Consider the following 23511-nt stretch of genomic DNA (forward strand, 5'->3'; position numbering starts at 1 on the left):
AAATAGCTATAATATAAATGTAATTTATATTGTAGCTATATTAGGATTTATTTTACAGGTAAGTATTTAGCTTTAAATAGGAATCATTTATTTAATAAGAGTTAATTTATTTCGTTAGATAAAAATTATATTTAACTTAGGGGGGTGTTAGTGTTAGGGTTAGACTTAGCTTTAGGGGTTAATACATTTATTAGAATAGCGGTGAGCTCCGGTCGGCAGATTAGGGGTTAATAATTGAAGGTAGGTGTCGGCGATGTTAGGGAGGGCAGATTAGGGGTTAATACTATTTATGATAGGGTTAGTGAGGCGGATTAGGGGTTAATAACTTTATTATAGTAGCGCTCAGGTCCGCTCGGCAGATTAGGGGTTAATAAGTGTAGGTAGGTGTCGGCGACGTTGTGGGGGGCAGATTAGGGGTTAATAAATATAACATAGGGGTCGGCGATGTTAGGGGCAGAAGATTAGGGGTACATAGGGATAACGTAGGTGGCGGCGATTTGCGGTCGGAAGATTAGGGGTTAATTATTTTAAGTAGCTTGCGGCGACGTTGTGTGGGGCAAGTTAGGGGTTAATAAATATAATATAGGGGTCGGCGGGGTTAGGGGCAGCAGATTAGGGGTACATAAGTATAACGTAGGTGGCGGTCGGCAGATTAGGGGTTAAAAATTTTAATCGAGTGGCGGCGATGTGGGGGGACCTCGGTTTAGGGGTACATAGGTAGTTTATGGGTGTTAGTGTAGTTTAGGGTACAGTAGTTAAGAGCTTTATGAACCGGCGTTAGCCAGAAAGCTCTTAACTCCTGCTTTTTTCAGGCGGCTGGAATCTTGTCGTTAGAGCTCTAACGCTCACTGCAGAAACGACTCTAAATACCAGCGTTAGAAAGATCCCATTGAAAAGATAGGCTATGCAAATGGCGTAGGGGGATCTGCGGTATGGAAAAGTCGCGGCTGAAAAGTGAGCGTTAGACCCTTTAATCACTGACTCCAAATACCAGCGGGCACCCAAAACCAGCGTTAGGAGCCTCTAACGCTGGTTTTGACGGCTACCGCCGAACTCTAAATCTATGCCTTAGTGTTTGTTTGTTTTTTGTATTATAGATTAGTTTATTTAATTGTATTTTAGTTTAGCTAATTGTAGTTAATTTATTTAATTAATTTATTGATAGTGTAATGTTAGGTGTATTTGTAACTTAGGTTAGGATTTATTTTACAGGTAATTTTGTAATTATTTTAACTAGGTAGCTATTAAATAGTTATTAACTATTTAATAGCTATTGTACCTAGTTAAAATAAATACAAAGTTGCCTGTAAAATAAATATAAATCCTAAAATAGCTACAATGTAACTATTAGTTATATTGTAGCTATATTAGGGTTTATTTTATAGGTAAGTATTTATTTTTAAATAGGAAAAAATTATTTAATGATAGTAAATTTATTTAGATTAATTTAAATGATATTTAAGTTAGGGGGTGTTAGGGTTAGGGTTAGACTTAGGTTTAGGGGTTAATAAATTTATTATAGTAGCGGCGACGTTGCGGGCAGGAGATAATGGGTTAATATTTGTAGGTAGGTGGCGGCGATGTTAGGGAGGGCAGATTAGGGGTTAATACTATTTATTACAGTGTTTGCGAGGCGGGAGTGCGGCGGTTTAGGGATTAATACATTTATTATAGTGGCGGCGAGGTCCGGTCAGCAGATTAGCCGTTAATAAGTGTAGGTAGGTGGCGGCGACGTTGGGGGAGGCAGATTAGGGGTTTATAAATATAATATAGGTGTTGGCGATGCTAGGGGTAGCAGATTAGGGGTTCATAGGGATAATGTAGGTTGTGGCGGTGTCCAGAGCGGCAGATTAGGGGTTAAAAAAAATATTATAGGTTTTGCGATGTGGGGGGCCTCGGTTTAGGGGTTCATAGGTAGTTTATGGGTGTTAGTGTACTTTATAGCACAGTAGTTAGGAGCTTTATGTTCCCGCGTTAGCCCATAAAGCTCTTAACTACTGACTTTTTTTGACGGTAGTATTCTTGTCAGTAGAGGGTCTACCGCTCACTTCTTCCAAGACTTGAAATACCAGCGTTAGGCAAATCCCATAGAAAAGATAGGATACGCAATTGACATAAGGGGATCTGCGGTAGCCTTGAGTCGCAGAATGAAAGTGAGCAGTAGACCCTTTCCTGCCTGACTCTAAATACCAGCGGGCGGTAAAAAGCAGCGTTAGGACCCCTTAACGCTGCTTTTGACGGCTAACGCCAAACTCTAAATCTAGGCGTATGAATTTAATTGGGAAAAAAAGGTTGAAGTCTCTGCACACTTCACTCATAATAATGTTCATATGATTTAATACCATATATATGTTTTACATAAATACATTTTTAAAATGTCTCTTACATTATGTAAAATATTGGTGGATAAGAATATAATCCAAATTTAACGCAACTCTGGATAGTGTGACTTCAGAGCTCTGGTTAACTGTTACGCTCAACTAAAAAGAGTAACAAAACACATAAAAAATACAGTTAAATGTAGAGTGACACTCATAATAATTATTTTTAAAAAATTGCATTAAAAAGTTGTAAGGGCTCAAAGATATAAGGTCTCATGACTAAAAAGATACATACATATACATTCCAATCTGGACCGATTTATAGACCGGAAGATCTTGTTCCTATGACAGCTGCTTGATAGCTCAGGTCTAGTTATACTGATTCATTATAGCTTGCTTGGCTTGCATATCTTTGCTGCAACACAAGCGGACAGCTCCACCTACTGGCTATTTTAATCAATGCACTGCTTCTCAATGCTTTTCAATAGCAGTCATATGACTTAAGAAAAAAGGTTGTTATTCTGAAACGGTGCAAATTGAACCGTTGTAAATCGAGGGCCACCTGTATATATATGTGTGTGTGTACATATGTATTTATATGTGTATATATGTATTTACAGACATACAGTAAATACACATATAAACACATAAATACATATGTATACCTAAATAGGCATATAAAGAAGTGCATTGGAGCATTTGTAGTCAAGCAGATGAGAACATGGGAAAATATATTTATGCAATATTCATATTTAAAAGTGTTTAACTATGTATTTACTGTAAATATTTCACATTCCAATGTTCTTTACATAGAGAAATAAGTTCTAAGTATTTATAAATAGATATACACATATACCTATATTTAATCCTCTCTATATATAGATATAGCTATATATTATACCAAAATATCATCAGATATATGTAGAAAATGTATTTGTGAATAAATAGAGCATTTTCTGCTATGTGAAGAGCATTGGAATGTAAAATAATCATATTTTCATGTCGAGTTCATTCCCAGTTTTAACGATTCATTGAAGTCTTCTGGGGAATACATTAAAGGGACAGTCTACAACAGAATTGTTATTGTTTAAAAAGATAGATAATGCCTTTATTACCCATTCCCCAGTTTTGCATAACCAACACAGTTATATTAATAAACATTTTACCTCTGTGATTACCTTGGGTCTAAACATCTGCAAACTGCCCCCTTATTTTAGTTCTTTTGGCAGACTTGCATTTTAGCCAATCAGTGCTGACTCCAAGGTAACTCCACGTGCGTGAGCACAATGTTATCTATATGACACACATAAACACACATGACACACATGAACTAACGCCCTCTAGTGGTGAAACATTGTCGAAATGCATTCAGATGAGAGGCAGCCTTAAAGGTCTAAGATAGTGGCATATGAGCCTACCTATAGGTTTAGCTTTTAACTAAGAATACCAAGAGAACAAAGCAAAGTTGGTGATAAAAGTAAACTGCAAAGTTATTTAAAATGACATGCTCTATCTGACTCATGAAACTTTATTTTGGACTAGACGGTTTGCACAAAAAAAATTACTTCTAGCAGAGTTAACGTGTGAGTGGGAGCGATAAATAGAGCTCCACTCATAATATAGCTCTATATTATTTGACCACTATATATTAAGCATATGTAGCTTGCCTTTTGTATGCTATATCAGGAATCTCATACTTGCCTCCATTGGGAATGCTTTGAAATTAACAGTGTGTTCAGAACCTCGTTGATTTTCTTTACCCCAATGAAATCTAACTTCATGAAGTTCATATTCATGACCACGAGGAAGAGGACCACCTAATAAAACTGAAGAGAAAATTAGAGAATGTAATGCGACAAGGTAATTCTATAACTCCATCTGCATGCATGTCATAAGCTTAGGCAACAGGCTATACTGCTAACATATAAATGTAAAAATGTTTAGACAAATGGAGAAAGCTAAATATGTCGAATATCTTTCCAACTTTATCGTCATAATGTAGATGTTCTTAATCTATTTAAGCTGTAAAGCCAACAATTATTGGACTTTAATGACTAATATGCTTTGGAGCAAAAAAGCCATTATATGGAAGTTCCATAGCTTCTTTACTCCTTAATGACCACGGCATACCATGTATGTCACCAGTCGTTTAGGGTTTTCTTGTTTCTAATAGTGCAGGTCCTGCGGCAAGTGGCAGGACCATGCTATTTTACCCTCCCTCCTCCCTTCTGGTCACCGGAAATACAGGGTGTGTTGCTGGTCCTTAAGGGGTTAAAAATATGTGCTTGTCTGATTAAGTGTTTACTCCATTGTTTGTTTGTTTTCTTTTTGTTTTTTGTTTTTTTTTAACCTCATTACAATTTAGCAATGTAAAGGTTAAATTGTATTTCATTTACAAACTCTTCCCAAGCCTGGATGTTATATTGTCCTTATATAACATTTACATTTAACTAATGACAAAAATTGCACAGGGAAGGGAGGTAAAGCTCTAGGGGCCCGATCTGATATGCGGCGTCTCCCGTAAAAGCCGGCGATGCCGAATTTTGCACGGGTTTGGTATCCTATATACGGCATAACCTAGAAGTTATGCTCATATATTTCTGCCTTCACCCGTAGTTTTTTGGGCCATAGGCAGGTATACCAAACCCACGCAGTTTGGTATCCAATATACAGCGTAAGGACTTACGTGGCAAAAATGGAGAAATCTTACTCCATTTTCACCTCGCCACAAAATGCAGCCGTAGTAAGCCTTACGCTGTCTATTGGAGCCCTGTAACTCCCTAAACTACCTGCCAAATAAAACCACCTAACGCATGCGCAATGTCTATCTACCTGTCAACCGCGATCCCCCGCCGCAATCCCTAATAAAGTATTTAACCCCTAAACCACCGCTCCCGGACCCCGCCGCCACCTACATTAAAAGTATAACCCCCTAATGTGATCCCCCTACACCGTCGCGAGCTACATTACATACCCCCTAATGTGAGCCCCTTACACCGCCGCCATCTACATTACCTACCCCCTAATGTGAGCCCCTTACACCATCGCCATCTACATTATCTACCCCCTAATGTGAGCCCCTTACACCGCCACCACCTACATTAACTACCCCCTAATGTGAGCTCCTACCCCGCCGCCAGCTATATTAATTACATTAGCCCCTAATTTAATCCCCCTATACCGCCGCCAGCTATAGAAGGTTAGACGTGTCGGGCTATGTTTGGGAGGCGTGTTAGACAGTACGGGTGATTTTATAACTTAGTCAGGTTTTGTAGGCGCCGGCAGTTTCTAAAGTGCCGTAAGTCACTGGCGACTCCAGAAATCTGTACTTACGCAGATTTCTGGACATCGCTGGTTTGTCAGACTTACGGGACTTTAGCATCTGACGGCGGGGTATATTGGATAGCTCGAGTTGCGAGCTGAAACTATGGGCGGCGGGGGTTCCCTCGCTTGCGCCGCAAACTACGATCTATATCGGATCGCGCCCCATATGTTAGATCAAGATTGAAGCAGCAGATAGTTCTAATTGTGGTTTGTCATTATGAATGTGTGTTGTACTCGACATTAGAGTCTTAGAGATGGAAGGAGTTTTAATTGGATTAGTAGACTAATTAACATGAGTTAAATAGCCACTTAGTTCAGTTCTCTTAAACTGTAAAGTCATTTTTTGCTGCCATGCCACACGTAGGTTGTTCAGATGAGGTGCCTTTATCTAACATTTTTCATTGGGACTTGACAAAACTAAGCGTACAGGCAAATGCAAATATAAAGGCACCTCTTATTCAGAATCGTGTTCATAAGAAATAATTTATTTAGTCACATATGCCTTGTGCCAATATATGGGCTTGTAATTATTCACATTTCAAGCAGCTTTTTATTTGTCTATTGCTATATAAAACCAAGCAGGCATATCTACGAAACACAAATCAAGGCCTAATTTCAAGGAGACAAAACAACAAATATCGCCAAGATAGAAAAATTATTTGTTTTATTATGTTACTAATCATTCATCAGATCACCCTGCAACAGCAGTAACATATACTGTAACTGTAGCATAAAGGGGTGCAATTTTGCATACATAAAATATTGTTGCCCCAAAAAAAATCTGAATACATGACATTTGACAAATTAAAAATGTTTATACATTTTTCATGCAACCATACAAGCTTTCATGAGACTTTCATTCAAATATTCAAACTTGTATAAGGTTTTCATGTGTATAAGTAGTATTTATTTTTAAATAAGCATGCAAATGTGCACTTGTCTTAACCAGTATAAACTTGTGCAGTAGAAAAAACATAATTTATGTAAGAACTTACCTGATAAATTCATTTCTTTCATATTGGCAAGAGTCCATGAGCTAGTGACGTATGGGATATACAATCCTACCAGGTGGGGCTAAGTTTCTTAAACCTCAAAATGCCTATAAATACACCCCTCACCACACCCACAATTCAGTTTAATGAATAGCCAAGTAGTGGGGTGATAAATAAAGGTGTAAAAAGCATCAACAAAGAAATTTGGAATAATTGTGCTTTATACAAAAAATCATAACCACCATAAAAAGGGTGAGCCTCATGGACTCTTGCCAATATGAAAGAAATAAATTTATCAGGTAAGTTCTTACATAAATTATGTTTTCTTTCATGCAATTGGCAAGAGTCCATGAGCTAGCGACATATGGGATATCAAATACCCAAGATGTGGAATTCCACGCAAGAATCACTAGAGAGGGAGGGATAAAAAATAAACAACAGCCAAATGCTTAAAAAATAATCCACAACCCAAAATATAAGTTATTCTCATGAAGAAAAGAAAAAAACTTAAAACATCAGCAGAAGAATCAGACTGAAACAGCTGCCTGAAGAACTTTTCTACAAAAAACTGCTTCAGAAGAAGCAAATACATCAAAACGGTAAGCTTGAGGAATCAAAAGCTTTAACCAAGAGGCCAAGGAAATAGCAGAGGCTTTCTGACCTTTCCTAGGACCAGAAAATATAACAAATAGACTAGAAGTCTTTCTGAAATCTTTAGTAGCTTCAACATAATATTTCAAAGCTCTTACCACATCCAAAGAATGTAAGGATCTTTCCAAAGGATTCTTAGGATTAGGACACAAAGAAGGAACAACAATTTCTCTACTAATGTTGTTAGAATTCACAATCGTAGGTAAAAATTCAAATGAAGTCTGCAAAACCACCTTATCCTAATGAAAAATCAGAAAAGGAGATTCACAAGAAAGAGCAGATAGCTCAGACACTCTTCTAGCAGAAGAAATGGCCACAAGGAACAATACTTTCCAAGAAAGTAGTTTAATGTCCAAAGAATGCATGGGCTCAAACGGAGGAGCCTGTAACGACTTCAAAACCAAATTAAGACTCCAAATTCGGTACCTCTGAGAGACAATGCTCTGAATCCATTGATTTTGGACAGAATTTATCCAAACATCCTTGAATAACCTTAATCTGCCCCCTACCAGCTGAGCTGGAATAAGGGCCGCACCTTCATGCGGACTTAGGGGCTGACTTTGGTTTCTTTAAAGGCTTGGATTTATTCCAATTTGAAAAAGGCTTCCAATTGGAAACAGATTCCTTGGGGGAAGGATTAGGTTTTTGTTCCTTATTTTGACGAAAGGAACGAAAACTATTAGAAGCCTTAGATTTACCCTTAGGTTTTTTTATCCTGAGGCAAAAAACTCCTTTCCCCCCAGTAACAGTTGAAATAATAGAATCCAACTGAGAACCAAATAAATTATTACCTTAGAAAGAAAGAGATAGTAATCTAGACTTAGATGTCATATCAGCATTCCAAGATTTAAGCCACAAGGCTCTTCTAGCTAAAATAGCTAAAGACATGGATCTAACATCAATTTTGATAATATCAAAAATGGCATCACAAATAAAATGATTAGCATGTTGCAGTAAGCGAACAATGCAAGATATGTCAGAATCCAATTCTTGTTGCGCTAAATTCTCCAACCAAAAAGTTGAAGCAGCTGCAACATCAGCCAAAGTAATTGCAGGCCTAAGCAGATAACCTGAATATAAATAGGTTTTCCTTAGATACGATTCAATCTTCCTATCTAAAGGACCTTTAAAGGAAGTACTATCTTCCATAGGAATAGTGGTTCGTTTAGCAAGAGTAGAAATAGCCCCATCAACTTTGGGGATCTTTTCAAAAAACTCTATTGCAATTGCTGGTAAAGGATACAATTTTTTAAACCTTGCAGAAGGATTAAAAGGAGTACCTGGCTTATTCCATTCCTTAGAAATCATGTCAGAAATAGCATCAGGAATAGGAAAAACCTCTGGCGTAACCACAGTAGGTTTAAAAACAGAATTTAAACGTTTACTGGTTTTAATATCAAGAGGACTAGCTTCCTCAATATCCAAAGTAATTAACACTTATTTTAACAAAGAACGCATATACTCTATTTTAAATAAATAAGTAGATTTGTCAGTGTCAATGTCTGAGGAAGGATCTTCTGAATCAGATAGATCCTCATCAGAGGTGGATAATTCATTATGCTGTCGGTCATTTGAAATTTCATCAACTTTATCAGAAGTTTTAAAATACCTCTTACGCTTATTAGAAGGTGGAAATTCAGACAAAGCCTTCTAAATAGAATCGGTAACAAATTCTTTAAAATTCATAGGTATATCATGTACATTAGAAGTTGAGGGAACGGCAACCGGCAATGTACTATTACAGATGGAAACTCTATCTGCATGTAAAAGTTTATCATGACGACTATTACAAATGACATTTGGAGATATAATCTCCACAATTTTACAACAAATGCACTTAGCTTTGGTAGAACCGATGTCAGGCAGCAAAGTTCCAGCAGATACTTCTGAGGCAAGATCAGATTGAGACATCTTGCAGAATGTAAAAGAAAAAACAACATATTAAGCAAAATTATCAATTTCCTTATATGACAGTTTCAGGAATGGGAAAAAAAGCAAATAACATAGCCCTCTGACATAGCAAAAGGCAAGAGGCAAAAGCAATGGGGGAATAAATAATGAAACAAATTTGGCGGCAAGTATGACGCACAAAGTAACTGAAAATTTTTTTTGGTGCCAACCATGTCCGGAAATGACACACTCGCGTCACTAGCGACGCAACCCTGTGTGAACCCCTGCGACAAGTATGACGCCGGAAATGACGAACTTGCGTCAACGGACGTGCCTTTCGTGCCAAAATATTTTTCGCGCCAAGAATGAAGCAATAAAGTGTAGCATTTAGCGCACCTGCAAGCCTAAGACAGCCCGCAATTTGAACAAGTAGTCAATTGAAAAAAAGACTAAACCCCAGGTAAGAGAAATATTTCTCAATATTAACTTTCCCAAATATGAAACTGACAATCTGCAAAAGGAAATACATGAACCTGACTCATGGCAAATATAAGTACAATACATATAATTAGAACTTTATATAAATGCATAAAGTGCAAAATCATAGCTGAGGTGTCTTAATAAATAAAAACATACTTACCCAAAGACACCCATCCACATATAGCAGATAGCCAAACGAGTACTGAAACAGTTATCAGTAGAGGTAATGGTATATGAGACTATATCGTCGATCTGAAAAGGGAGGTATGAGATGAATCTCTACGACCGATAACAGAGAACCTATGAAAAAGACCCCCATTAGGAAAATCATTGCATTCAATAGGTAATACTCTCTACGTCCCTCTGACATTCACTGTACTCAGAGAGGAATCGGGCTTCAAAATGCTGTGAAGCGCATGTCAATGTAGAAATCTTAGCACAAACTTACTTCACCACCTCCATAGGAGGCAAAGTTTGTAAAACGGAATTGTGGGTGTGGTGATGAGTGTATTTATAGGCATTTTGAGGTTTTGAAAACTTTGCCCCTCCTGGTAGGATTGTATATCCCATACGTCACTAGCTCATGGACTCTTGCCAATTACATGAAAGAAATGTACTTTGAATGTAGCTGTTAATAATTAAATGCAACCATAAAATATACCCACCATTTATTGAAAATTAAAAAAACATGATAAAGCATTAGACTCATTCATAAAAACATCACATTTCAAAATAATTAAAGCCAACAATACAAACCAAGGGTTACATGTACTAAAAAGATTTTTAAATTTAAAAGTTGTCCACTCGTCTTCGCTGCATATGGGCAGCGGACAAACAGGATCCGCTGCCCGTATATATCATTATACTCTCAAATGAGCGTGTAAAGCGCAAGCAATCTCGTAAGAGAAGGGACTGTCAAAGTCAATCACCCTGAGCAAGCAAGCTCTCGGTGATTTTTCTTTGCCACCTCACAGATGGCGAAGAGTGTATGAAGCAGTGATCTAAAGACCGCTGTATCTTACATTGTGGGTGCAAGCCTCGCAGGTGCAAACTTTCCTCGCAAGGGCTCTGGAGCAGCTTTGTAAATGGAGCGCCAATATTTGTACATGAATTTTTAAATTAAATAGAAACACATAGCTGAAATAGAATAATACAGTATCACAATATCTTATACAAATAACTAAATACCCTATTCCAGTGGCCAACATACTATATCACACAGCCCCCCCACTGAAGAAGCATTGCAAAATGTGCGTCAGGGGTGCCACACTGGGGGTACTTATCTCCCCTTTTTAACCTGCTTGAGCTTAGCCTGATTATTACAATCATAACCATCCTGTTCACTATGGGTTTTTTGCAATATTAGACAGTGGTAAATGTAATTGAGCTCCCAGATGGAAGGAGCTTATCCTACAATCAGGGTTGTTTCTATGATTGATACTTCCAGATAGGAGTATAAATAGAACCTTACTAACAACCTTTGACAATATATCCACAATGATTTAATGCTTAATTGATATATGAATATTAAACATAGAAGATATTACTACTTTAATTTTACAGGCTATCTCAATGTGTTTTTAACCTGTATTTGAATGTTAATGCAAATATGAAAGGATTGATTTCTATTATTATTTTGATAATAACCTATTAAAAGTTATATTTTAAATTATTCTGTTTATATTACCTGCATAACAATGATTTAATTTGTGTATAAACTTACTTTCAGTTGTATTTTTCAGCTAAGTGTATCTTATATAACACAGGGTGCCTTTGAATGGCAAGCAAAACTGACAGACCCCCCCCACCCAACAAAGAAACAAAGAAAAAACAAAAAAACACTGTGTGCATACACCACCCACAACAGAAGCTTCCAATCCAGAGTAAAGGTACAACTCTCCTTCCTTCTCCCTCCAGACTATAGCTAATATTACACAATGGTTCCTTCAAAAAAAACTTTCAAAAATGTGGCGTTGTTAGGGGGACTGGTGATGAAGCCCTGAATGGTTCTTGAAAACCTCTTCAGCCACCACTGCATTTTTTTCTTAAGATGTCTGCATTTTTTATGGATTCTCGAGCTCTCCCTCTTTCCTTCCTCCCCATCTTCTCACTCTCTCTCTGTTCTCTCTGTTAATGTCAATAAGTGGGGGGCATCAAACAGAGCTAAAACCCATGATAAAATCACCATTCTCATAAAATATATTTTATTGTTTAGTCTTTTCCTGGCCCTGTGATGGCCTGGTCTTTATTTCTATGTAGCAAACACAAGTAATGTTATCTAGAACTGTTGGCAGCTGGTAAAAGCACACACATTTTATATAGTTTCAAATAACCTATGAAAATAAGAAACTTTACCTTCATTACACAAGTTATTTATATTTATAAAAGTTTCAGCTTATTACATGTATGCAAATTTCGCAATCCGAAGGATCTCAGAGGGGTAGATTTTTTAAGCTGCATACACAGCTTTTCTGACTATGTAAAGAAGGTTTGAATAAGCAGAAACAGCTTATTTTTTCCTTTTCACCACCTCAGAAGTGGAGAGATCAATCACCCAGATACTCGCTTGTTTTGTGTGATTGACATACCCTGCTCTAGCGCAAATGGCAGGGGGGGGGGGGGCATTGCACAAGAGGATTCTTGTGCAATGCTTCCCCCTGCCATTTGTGCTAGAGCAGGGAATGTCAATCACCCCAAATAAATTTTGCCGTGTGATGAAACATCTCAAATGGTGATTACAGGCAGACAGGTTCACTACATGGATGGTAAATTTACCCCAAAGTATTATCTTTATACAATACTATAAAAAGTTTTCCTACCTCTGCCCTGTTCCTTATCTAATAACAGGGAAGTCTTTAATTCTAATATGTTTCTCTTTTGTCCATAGTAAAAACTCAATTTTCCCCACAGACTATTGTTAATATAAGGCTACAAATGTTCTGAGAATAAGTTTACTGATGGTTCAGAGTTTTGATTAGCAATGAAACTAAAGAGGAAATGTTTTTAAGGCTGTAGTGATTCTGCCTATATATTGTTATCATACAAATGGCAAAAGCAAACAAATGCATAGCATTTTATATATATATATAAATATATATGGTATTACGGGTTTTACAAACCCTGCGTTAACCACAAAAAAGTGAGCAAAGAGCAAAATTTTGCTCCACAAATCACCTCAATACCAGCGCTGCTTACGGTAGCGGTGAGCAGGTAAAACGTGCTCGTGCAGGATTTCCCCATAGGAATCAATGGAGAGAGACGGCTGAAAAAAACCTAACACCTGTAAAAAAGCAGCGTTCAGCTTCTAACGCAGCCCCATTGATTCCTATGGGGAAAATACATTTATGTCTACACCTAACACCCTAACATGAACCCGAGTCTAAACACCCCTAATCTTACACTTATTAAACCCTAATCTGATGCCCCCGACATAGCCAACACCTACATTATATTATTAACCCCTAATCTGCTGCTCCGGACACCGCCGCCACCTACATTATACTTATGAACCCCTAATCTGATGCCCCCAACATCGCCGAACCCTACATTATATTTATTAACAAAAGAGGTACAGGTAGCAGGCACTACAGGACAGACCCACAAAAAAATGGGTAAAAATAATTCCTTTATTTGAAACGTAGTATAAGATAAAAAGGCAGACTGACAGACAGGGTGGACAGAAGGTCTTACGTTGTTTTTGCAATATAGTATGTGGATTATTGTTTATGAAGCATTTTCTATATATATTATTTATTTAATTTTTATATTTGTCATCTGTCTAATACAAAGATTTTTCTATATACCATTTATTATTACCCTGTGTCCACTTGGGACTATGTTTTTAACTAGTTTTAACAGGCAGTTAAGAGGTTAATTTTTTCTTCTTTCAGCCTATAAATTGACTAGGTTGTAACATAGACGATAGTCTATGAGTAAGCACCACTAAAGGGCGCAAAACGCGTAAGACCTTCTGTCCACCCTGTCTGTCAGTCTGCCTTTTTATCTTATACTACGTTTCAAATAAAGGAATTATTTTTACCCATTTTTTTGTGGGTCTGTTCAGTAGTGCCTGCTACCTGTACCTCCTTTGTTGCTATTACTTACGGTCTCATCCTCCGTGTTTGGCTACGGCTCTCCGTGAGTTACTTGGGGTCTTTCACTGTGTCCTCTTCCTGAGGAATCAACTTCCGGTTCATGCCGAGGACGCCTCAGCTGCGGCTGCACTTTCTTCACATTATATTTATTAACCCCTAAACTAACACCCCAAATGTGGCTGCAACCTAACTACATTTATTAACCCCTAATCTGCCGCCCCCAACGTCGCCGCCACTATATTAAATGTATTAACCCGTAAACCTAAGTCTAACCCTAAACCTAACCCCCCCTAACTGAAATATAATTTTAATACATCTAAATACAATTACTATCATTAATTAAACAATTCCTATTTAAAACTAAATACTTACCTGTAAAATAAACCCTAAGATAACTACAATATAACTAATAGTTACATTGTATCTATCTTAGGGTTCATTTTTATTTTACAGGCAACTTTGTATTTATTTTAACTAGGTACAATAGTTATTAAATAGTTATTAACTATTGAATAACTACCTAGTTAAAATAAAGACAAATTTACCTGTAAAATAAAACCTAACCTATGTTACAATTACACCTAACACTACACTATAATAAAATTAATTACCTAAACTAAATAGGAATAATTTAGTTAATGATAGTAATTTTATTTAGATTTATTAAAATTATATTTCAGTTAGGGGGGGTTAGGTTTAGGGTTAGACTTAGGTTTAGGGGTTAATACATTTAATATAGTGGCAGCGACGTTGGCGGCGGCAGATTAGGGGTTAATACATGTAGGTAGGTGTTGGCGATGTTAGGGCAGGCAGATTATGGGTTAATAATATTTAACTAGTGTTTGCGATGCGGGAGTGCGGCCGTTTAGGGGTTAATATGTTTATTATAGTGGCGGCGATGTCCAGTTCGGCAGATTAGGGGTTAAAATATTTATTTTAGTGTTGCGATGCGGGAGGGCCTCAGTTTAGGGGTTATTAGGTAGTTTATGGGTTTTAGTGTACTTTTTAGCACTTTAGTTAAGAGTTTTATGCTCTTAACTACTGACTTTTAAATGCGGTATCAGTCTTGACAGGAGAGGGTCTGCCGCTCACTTTTTGTCAGACTCGTAATACCAGCGTTATGCAAGTCCCATTGAAAATATATGATACGCAATTGACGTAAGTAGATTTGCGGTATTTCCGAGACTGGACAAAAAAGTGAGAGGTGAGCCTATCATTTCAAGACTCGTAATACCAGTGGGAATTAAAAAGCAGCGTTGGGACCTCTCAACGCTGCTTTTTAACCCTAACGCAAAACTCGCAATCTAGCCGATAATCTGTATGTAGAACTTAAGCACATAAAGCAGTACCTTGTTTTATAATATTTTTTTAAGACAAGCTATACATTAGCAAAACATTTCTTAACCTATAAAAAAAAATCGAAGAGTCACAATTAACCCCTATTGTAAATTATAAAACCTTATAAACAGTGAATCCCCAAACAAGCAATAGAGGTCTCGTTTGTACCTCCAACAGTAATATATAATAGTGAGGGGAATCTATAGGGGGTCAATAGCAAGTTTCAAGTCTATAGGGCCTCTCTTGGACCCTTAGTAGTTATTTGCTACAAATAATGTAAGGGGACAATTAGAGAAGTCATTAAATATTGATAGAGATAGAGAGTAGTGACTAGAATAAATCAAATGAGGATTGGAGGATTGAACACATTAAAAGTAATAGGGGCCTCTATATAAAACTCAGTTAGTATTACTTACAACATGTATTAAATACATGATTTTCCCATACATGTGTGAAAGGCCATCTCTAACGTTGTTGTATGAGCTGAAGAGTCTTGTACACTGATTGTACTGTGTCATTCTCAGTTGGGTATGAGCCTGGGGCATATGTTAAATATATCTAAGATCCATAGAGATATTAACTATATGGCCACAGTAAAATGCAAATTATAATCTTCTAGGGACTTCCATAAAGATATTTAGGGAGTATAGGAGTCCCTGACTCTGTTCTATAATTGGGACTCTTACAAAAATATACTCCTATACCTTTAAATTAAGATCAATATATTAGTATGCATCACATGATAATAAACACAAAGAGATCTCAGAATATCTAACAGAAAAATTGTGATAAAGTATATACTACAAAATATACAGTTATATAGACAACCCAGAACACACTGAGGACCTCAAAAAAAAAATAATAAAAAATATATATATATATATATATATATATATATATATATATAAATGAATAAAAATTACCTTACCGAAGCAGTATTTGGTATTGAAATTATAGGTATTGTTAAAAAAGGCTGATCTATGTAATATGTTTGATATATCTAGCAGTCTCAACAATTTCTACAACGTATACTTAACTACACACATATACCATAGGTGTAAGACAGTATAAAAAAGCAGCGTCTTTATTCTCATAGGCCTAGATTTGGAGTTCGGCGGTAAAAGGGCTGTTAACGCTCCGCGGGCTTTTTTCTGGCCGCACCATAAAATTAACTCTGGTATCGAGAGTTCAAACAAATGCTGCGTTAGGCTCCAAAAAAGGAGCGTAGAGCATTTTTACCGCAAATACAACTCTCGATACCAGAGTTGCTTACGGACGCGGCCGGCCTCAAAAACGTGCTCGTGCACGATTCCCCCATAGGAAACAATGGGGCTGTTTGAGCTGAAAAAAAACCTAACACCTGCAAAAAAGCAGCGTTCAGCTCCTAACGCAGCCCCATTGTTTCCTATGGGGAAACCCTTCCTACGTCTGCACCTAACACTATAACATGTACCCCGAGTCTAAACACCCCTAGCCTTACACTTATTAACCCCTAATCTGCCGCCCCCGCTATCGCTGACCCCTGCATATTTTTTTAAACCCCTAATCTGCCGCTCCGTAAACCGCCGCCACCTACGTTATCCCTATGTACCCCTAATCTGCTACCCCTAACACCGCCGACCCCTATATTATATTTATTAACCCCTAATCTGCCCCCCTCAACGTCGCCGACACCTGCCTACACTTATTAACCCCTAATCTGCCGAGCGGACCTGAGCGCTACTATAATAAAGTTATGAACCCCTAACCCGCCTCACTAACCCTATCATAAATAGTATTAACCCCTAATCTGCCCTCCCTAACATCGCCGACACCTAACTTCAATTATTAACCCCTAATCTGCCGACCGGAGCTCACCGCTATTCTAATAAATGGATTAACCCCTAAAGCTAAGTCTAACCCTAACACTAACACCCCCCTAAGTTAAATATAATTTTTATCTAACGAAATAAATTAACTCTTATTAAATAACTTATTCCTATTTAAAGCTAAATACTTACCTGTAAAATACATCCTAATATAGCTACAATATAAATTATAATTATATTATAGCTATTTTAGGATTAATATTTATTTTACAGGCAACTTTGTAATTATTTTAACCAGGTACAATAGCTATTAAATAGTTAAGAACTATTTAATAGTTACCTAGTTAAAATAATAACAAATTTACCTGTAAAATAAATCCTAACCTAAGTTATAATTAAACCTAACACTACCCTATCAATAAAATAATTAAATAAACTACCTACAATTACCTACAATTAACCTAACACTACACTATCAATAAATTAATTAAACACAATTCCTACAAATAAATACAATTAAATAAACTAGCTAAAGTACAAAAAATAAAAAAGAACTGTTACAGAAAATAAAAAAATATTTGCAAACATAAGAAAAATATTACAATTTTAAACTAATTACACCTACTCTAAGCCCCCTAATAAAATAACAAAGCCCCCCAAAATAAAAAATTCCCTACCCTATTCTAAATTAAAAAAGTTACAAGCTCTTTTACCTTACCAGCCCTGAACAGGGCCCTTTGCGGGGCATGCCCCAAGAATTTCAGCTCTTTTGCCTGTAAAAAAAAACATACAATACCCCCCCCCAACATTACAACCCACCACCCACATACCCCTAATCTAACCCAAACCCCCCTTAAATAAACCTAACACTAAGCCCCTGAAGATCTTCCTACCTTGTCTTCACCATCCAGGTATCACCGATCCGTCCTGGCTCCAAGATCTTCATCCAACCCAAGCGGGGGTTGGCGATCCATAATCCGGTCCAGAAGAGGCTCCAAAGTCTTCCTCCTATCCGGCAAGAAGAGGACATCCGGACCGGCAAACATCTTCTCCAAGCGGCATCTTCGATCTTCTTCCATCCGGAGCGAAGCGGCAGGATCCTGAAGACATCCAGCGCGGAACATCCATCCAGACCGACGACTGAACGACGAATGACTGTTCCTTTAAGGGACGTCATCCAAGATGGCGTCCCTCGAATTCCGATTGGCTGATAGGATTCTATCAGCCAATCGGAATTAAGGTAGGGATTTTCTGATTGGCTGATGGAATCAGCCAATCAGAATCTAGTTCAATCCGATTGGCCGATCCAATCAGCCAATCAGATTGAGCTCGCATTCTATTGGCTGATCGGAAAAGCCAATAGAATGCGAGCTCAATCTGATTGGCTGATTGGATCGGCCAATCGGATTGAACTAGATTCTGATTGGCTGATTCCATCAGCCAATCAGAAAATTCCTACCTTAATTCCGATTGGCTGATAGAATCCTATCAGCCAATCGGAATTCGAGGGACGCCATCTTGGATGACGTCCCTTAAAGGAACAGTCATTCGTCGTTCAGTCGTCGGTCCGGATGGATGTTCCGCGCTGGATGTCTTCAGGATCCTGCCGCTTCGCTCCGGATGGAAGAAGATCGAAGATGCCGCTTGGAGAAGATGTTTGCCGGTCCGGATGTCCTCTTCTTGCCGGATAGGAGGAAGACTTTGGAGCCTCTTCTGGACCGGATTATGGATCGCCAACCCCCGCTTGGGTTGGAAGAAGATCTTGGAGCCAGGACGGATCGGTGATACCTGGATGGTGAAGACAAGGTAGGAAGATCTTCAGGGGCTTAGTGTTAGGTTTATTTAAGGGGGGTTTGGGTTAGATTAGGGGTATGTGGGTGGTGGGTTGTAATGTTGGGGGGGGGTATTGTATGTTTTTTTTTACAGGCAAAAGAGCTGAACTTCTTGGGGCATGCCCCGCAAAGGGCCCTGTTCAGGGCTGGTAAGGTAAAAGAGCTTGTAACTTTTTTAATTTAGAATAGGGTAGGGAATTTTTTATTTTGGGGGGCTTTGTTATTTTATTAGGGGGCTTAGAGTAGGTGTAATTAGTTTAAAATTGTTGTAATATTTTTCTTATGTTTGTAAATATTTTTTTATTTTCTGTAACTTAGTTCTTTTTTATTTTTTGTACTTTAGCTAGTTTATTTAATTGTATTTATTTGTAGGAATTGTGTTTAATTAATTTATTGATAGTGTAGTGTTAGGTTAATTGTAGGTAATTGTAGGTAGTTTATTTAATTATTTTATTGATAGGGTAGTGTTAGGTTTAATTATAACTTAGGTTAGGATTTATTTTACAGGTAAATTTGTTATTATTTTAACTAGGTAACTATTAAATAGTTCTTAACTATTTAATAGCTATTGTACCTGGTTAAAATAATTACAAAGTTGCCTGTAAAATAAATATTAATCCTAAAATAGCTATAATATAATTATAATTTATATTGTAGCTATATTAGGATTTATTTTACAGGTAAGTATTTAGCTTTAAATAGGAATCATTTATTTAATAAGAGTTAATTTATTTAGTTAGATAAAAATTATATTTAACTTAGGGGGGTGTTAGTGTTAGGGTTAGACTTAGCTTTAGGGGTTAATACATTTATTAGAATAGCGGTGAGCTCCGGTCGGCAGATTAGGGGTTAATAATTGAAGTTAGGTGTCGGCGATGTTAGGGAGGGCAGATTAGGGGTTAATACTATTTATGATAGGGTTAGTGAGGCGGATTAGGGGTTAATACATTTATTATAGTAGCGCTCAGGTCCGCTCGGCAGATTAGGGGTTAATAAGTGTAGGCAGGTGTCGGCGACGTTGAGGGGGGCAGATTAGGGGTTAATAAATATAATATAGGGGTCGGCGATGTTAGGGGCAGCAGATTAGGGGTACATAGGGATAACGTAGGTGGCGGCGATTTGCGGTCGGAAGATTAGGGGTTAATTATTTTAAGTAGCTGGCGGCGACGTTGTGGGGGGCAAGTTAGGGTTTAATAAATGTAATACAGGGGTCGGCGGGGTTAGGGGCAGCAGATTAGGGGTACATAAATATAACGTAGGTGGCGGTCGGCAGATTAGGGGTTAAAAATTTTAATCGAGTGGCGGCGGTGTGGGGGGACCTCGGTTTAGGGGTACATAGGTAGTTTATGGGTGTTAGTGTACTTTAGGGTACAGTAGTTAAGAGCTTTATAAACCGGCGTTAGCCAGAAAGCTCTTAACTCCTGCTATTTTCAGGCGGCTGGAATCTTGTCGTTAGAGCTCTAACGCTCACTTCAGAAACGACTCTAAATACCAGCGTTAGAAAGATCCCATTGAAAATATAGGATACGCAAATGGCGTAGGGGGATCTGCGGTATGGAAAAGTCGCGGCTGTAAAGTGAGCGTTAGACCCTTTAATCACTGACTCTAAATACCAGCGGGCGGCCAAAACCAGCGTTAGGAGCCTCTAACGCTGGTTTTGACGGCTACCGCCGAACTCCAAATCTAGGCCATAATAGGGCATAGATGTTATAGGTAAGTGGCTGACCCACATAATATCTGTGGGGACAACTAGAAGAGACATAACACTATCAAATATGTAATCAGTCTTAAGGTCAACTTATGTAGGGGAAAAAGCTGGACTTTGCTTCTAAGATAAGAGGGTCTGTATATGTCAACCAATGCCCATTTTACGGCATAAATTAATCATAGTTCCAGGCCTTCCAGTTGTAAAAATCTGGCCTACTTTACCATCTTTCGGGCTATGTGGTTGAGTCCTAATTTCAGATCTCACAAACAGCAGGATATCTTCCGGACTAGGGACAGCAGAGGCAGCAGGCTCACAAAGCAGCAGCGTCCCATATACTGTAATTAAGTGGCAAGAAGTGCAAAAGCGGTACACCCCAATTCAAGTTCAATCTGATTGGCTGATCCAATCAGCCAATCGGATTGAACTTGAATCTGATTGGCTGATTCCATCAGCCAATCAGAATATTCCTACCTTAATTCCGATTGGCTGATAGAATCCTATCAGCCCATCGGAATTCGAGGGACGCCATATTGGATGATGTCATTTAAAGGAACCGTCATTCGGCGAGTAGGCGTCGCTTGAAGAGGATGTTCCGCGTCGGCTTGGAAGAAGATAGCTCCGCTCCGCTCCGGAAGAAAGAAGATTGAAGATTGAAGATGCGGCTTGATAGAAGACTTCATCCCGATGATGGACTTCCGACTTCAGCCCGATGATGGAGTTCTTCAGCCGCCGCTTGGATCAAGACTTCGGACACTCTTCTGGACCGATCGGTGAACCCGGTGAGGTGAAGACAAGGTAGGGAGATCTTCAGGGGCTTAGTGTTAGGTTTATTTAAGGGGGGTTTGGGTTAGATTAGGGGTATGTGGGTGGTGGGTTGTAATGTTGGGGGGGGTATTGTATGTGTTTATTTTACAGGCAAAAGAGCTGAATTCTTTGGGGCATGCCCCGCAAAGGGCCCTTTTCAGGGCTGGTAAGGTAAAAGAGCTTTGAACTTTTTTTAATTTAGAATAGGGTAGGGCATTTTTTTATTTTGGGGGGCTTTGTTATTTTATTAGGGGGCTTAGAGTAGGTGTAATTAGTTTAAAATTGTAATATTTTTCGAAAGTTTGTAAATATTTTTTTATTTTTTGTAACTTAGTTCTTTTTTATTTTTTGTACTTTAGTTAGTTTATTTAATTGTATTTATTTGTAGGTATTGTATTTAATTAATGTATTGATAGTGTAGTGTTAGGTTTAATTGTAGATAATTGTAGGTATTTTATTTAATTAATTTATTGATAGTGTAGTGTTAGGTTTAATTGTAACTTAGGTTAGGATTTATTTTACAGGTAACTTTGTAATTATTTTAACTATTTTAGCTATTAAATAGTTATTAACTATTTAATAGCTATTGTACCTGGTTAAAATAAATACAAAGTTGCTTGTAAAATAAATATTAATCCTAAAATAGCTACAATATAATTATAATTTATATTGTAGCTATATTAGGGTTTATTTTACAGGTAAGTATTTAGCTTTAAATAGGAATAATTTATTTAATAAGAGTTAATTTTTTTCGTTAGAATAAAATTATATTTAACTTAGGGGGGTGTTAGGGTTAGAATTAGCTTTAGCGGTTAAAAAATTTATTAGAGTAGCAGTGAGCTCCGATTGGCAGATTAGGGGTTAATACTTGAAGTTAGGTGTCGGCGATGTTAGGGAGGGCAGATTAGGTGTTAATACTATTTATTATAGGGTTATTGAGGCGGGAGTGAGGCGGAATAGGGGTTAATAACTTTATTATAGTAGCGGTGCAGTCCGCTTAGCAGATTAGGGGTTAATAAGTGTAGGCAGGTGGAGGCGACGTTGAGGGGGGCAGATTAGGGGTTAATAAATATAATATAGGGGTTGGCGGTGTTAGGCACAGCAGATTAGGGGTACATAGCTATAATGTAGGTGGCAGCGGTGTACGGAGCGGAAGATTAGGGGTTAATAATAATATGCAGGGGTCAGCGATAGCGGGGGCGGCAGATTAGGGGTTAATAAATATAATATAGGGGTCGGCGGTGTTAGGGGCAGCAGATTAGGGGTTCATAGGGATAATGTAGGTGGCAGCGGCATGCGGTCGGCAGATTAGAGGTTAAAAAATTTTAATAGAGTGGCGGCGATGTGGGGGGACCTCGGTTTAGGGGTACATAGGTAGTTTATGGGTGTTAGTGTACTTTAGAGCACAGTAGTTAAGAGCTTTATAAACCGGCGTTAGCCCAGAAAGCTCTTAACTACTGACTTTTTTCTGCGGCTGGAGTTTTGTCGTTAGATTTCTAACGCTCACTTCAGACACGACTCTAAATACCGGCGTTAGGAAGATCCCATTGAAAAGATAGGATACGCAATTGACGTAAGGGGATCTGCGGTATGGAAAAGTCACGGCTGGAAAGTGAGCGTTAGACCTTTCCTGACTGACTCTAAATACCGGTGGTAGCCCAAAACCAGCGTTAGGAGCCTCTAACGCTGGTTTTGACGGCTACCACCCAACTCTAAATCTAGCCGTGAGAGAGGTTGATTTCATTGGTGGATTTTAAATACACTTGGAATTAAAAAAAAAAACAAGAGTATTTAAGCTGTTTTTAAATATAAATAATAAAATTATAGAGTAGCTTAATTTATTACAATTTTAACATTTTAAAATAAATACTAAGTTGAAGAATATAGTGAGAAAGTAACTTGACACAATTCTCAGTTTGACATAAAATATTTGCTTCTCATCAGAACAATAAAAGCTTTATGCCCCGGCAGTCTATTGCCATGCATACTAATTGAGGGTTCCATTCAACTTGCTATTTATTTAAACCTGGCATTTTAGCACTTTTTTAATTTGCTTTTTAATATTGCTTTGCTTGCTCTGTAGACCAGTGGCTCCAGATTTCTTTCCCTGGGACAATCTTTTCATATCTTTGAAGATCATGTAACATAACTGATTAATTTTGCATATGCCTGTAGCATTTTAAATGACATAAATATATGCAGGGAATACACATTTTTAGAAGCTAAAACCCTTTTAAGGGTTATAGAAAAATGGACATTCTAGCGTAAT

The 23511-nt window shown here is 37.8% G+C and overlaps 1 protein-coding gene across 1 annotated transcript in view; it reads right to left on the reverse strand.

Annotated features, from left to right (window-relative positions):
* Positions 1-3998: 3998 nt before the first annotated feature.
* The window catches only part of LOC128643889 (carbonic anhydrase-related protein-like), a 105692-nt gene continuing 86179 nt past the window's right edge, over positions 3999-23511 (reverse strand). The window contains exon 3 of the mRNA XM_053696659.1: positions 3999-4147. Coding sequence (XP_053552634.1) covers positions 3999-4147 — 149 coding nt within the window. The remainder of the gene's footprint in view (positions 4148-23511) is intronic.

Source organism: Bombina bombina, unplaced genomic scaffold (genome assembly GCF_027579735.1).
Source record: "Bombina bombina isolate aBomBom1 unplaced genomic scaffold, aBomBom1.pri scaffold_533, whole genome shotgun sequence".
Lineage (NCBI taxonomy): Eukaryota > Metazoa > Chordata > Amphibia > Anura > Bombinatoridae > Bombina > Bombina bombina.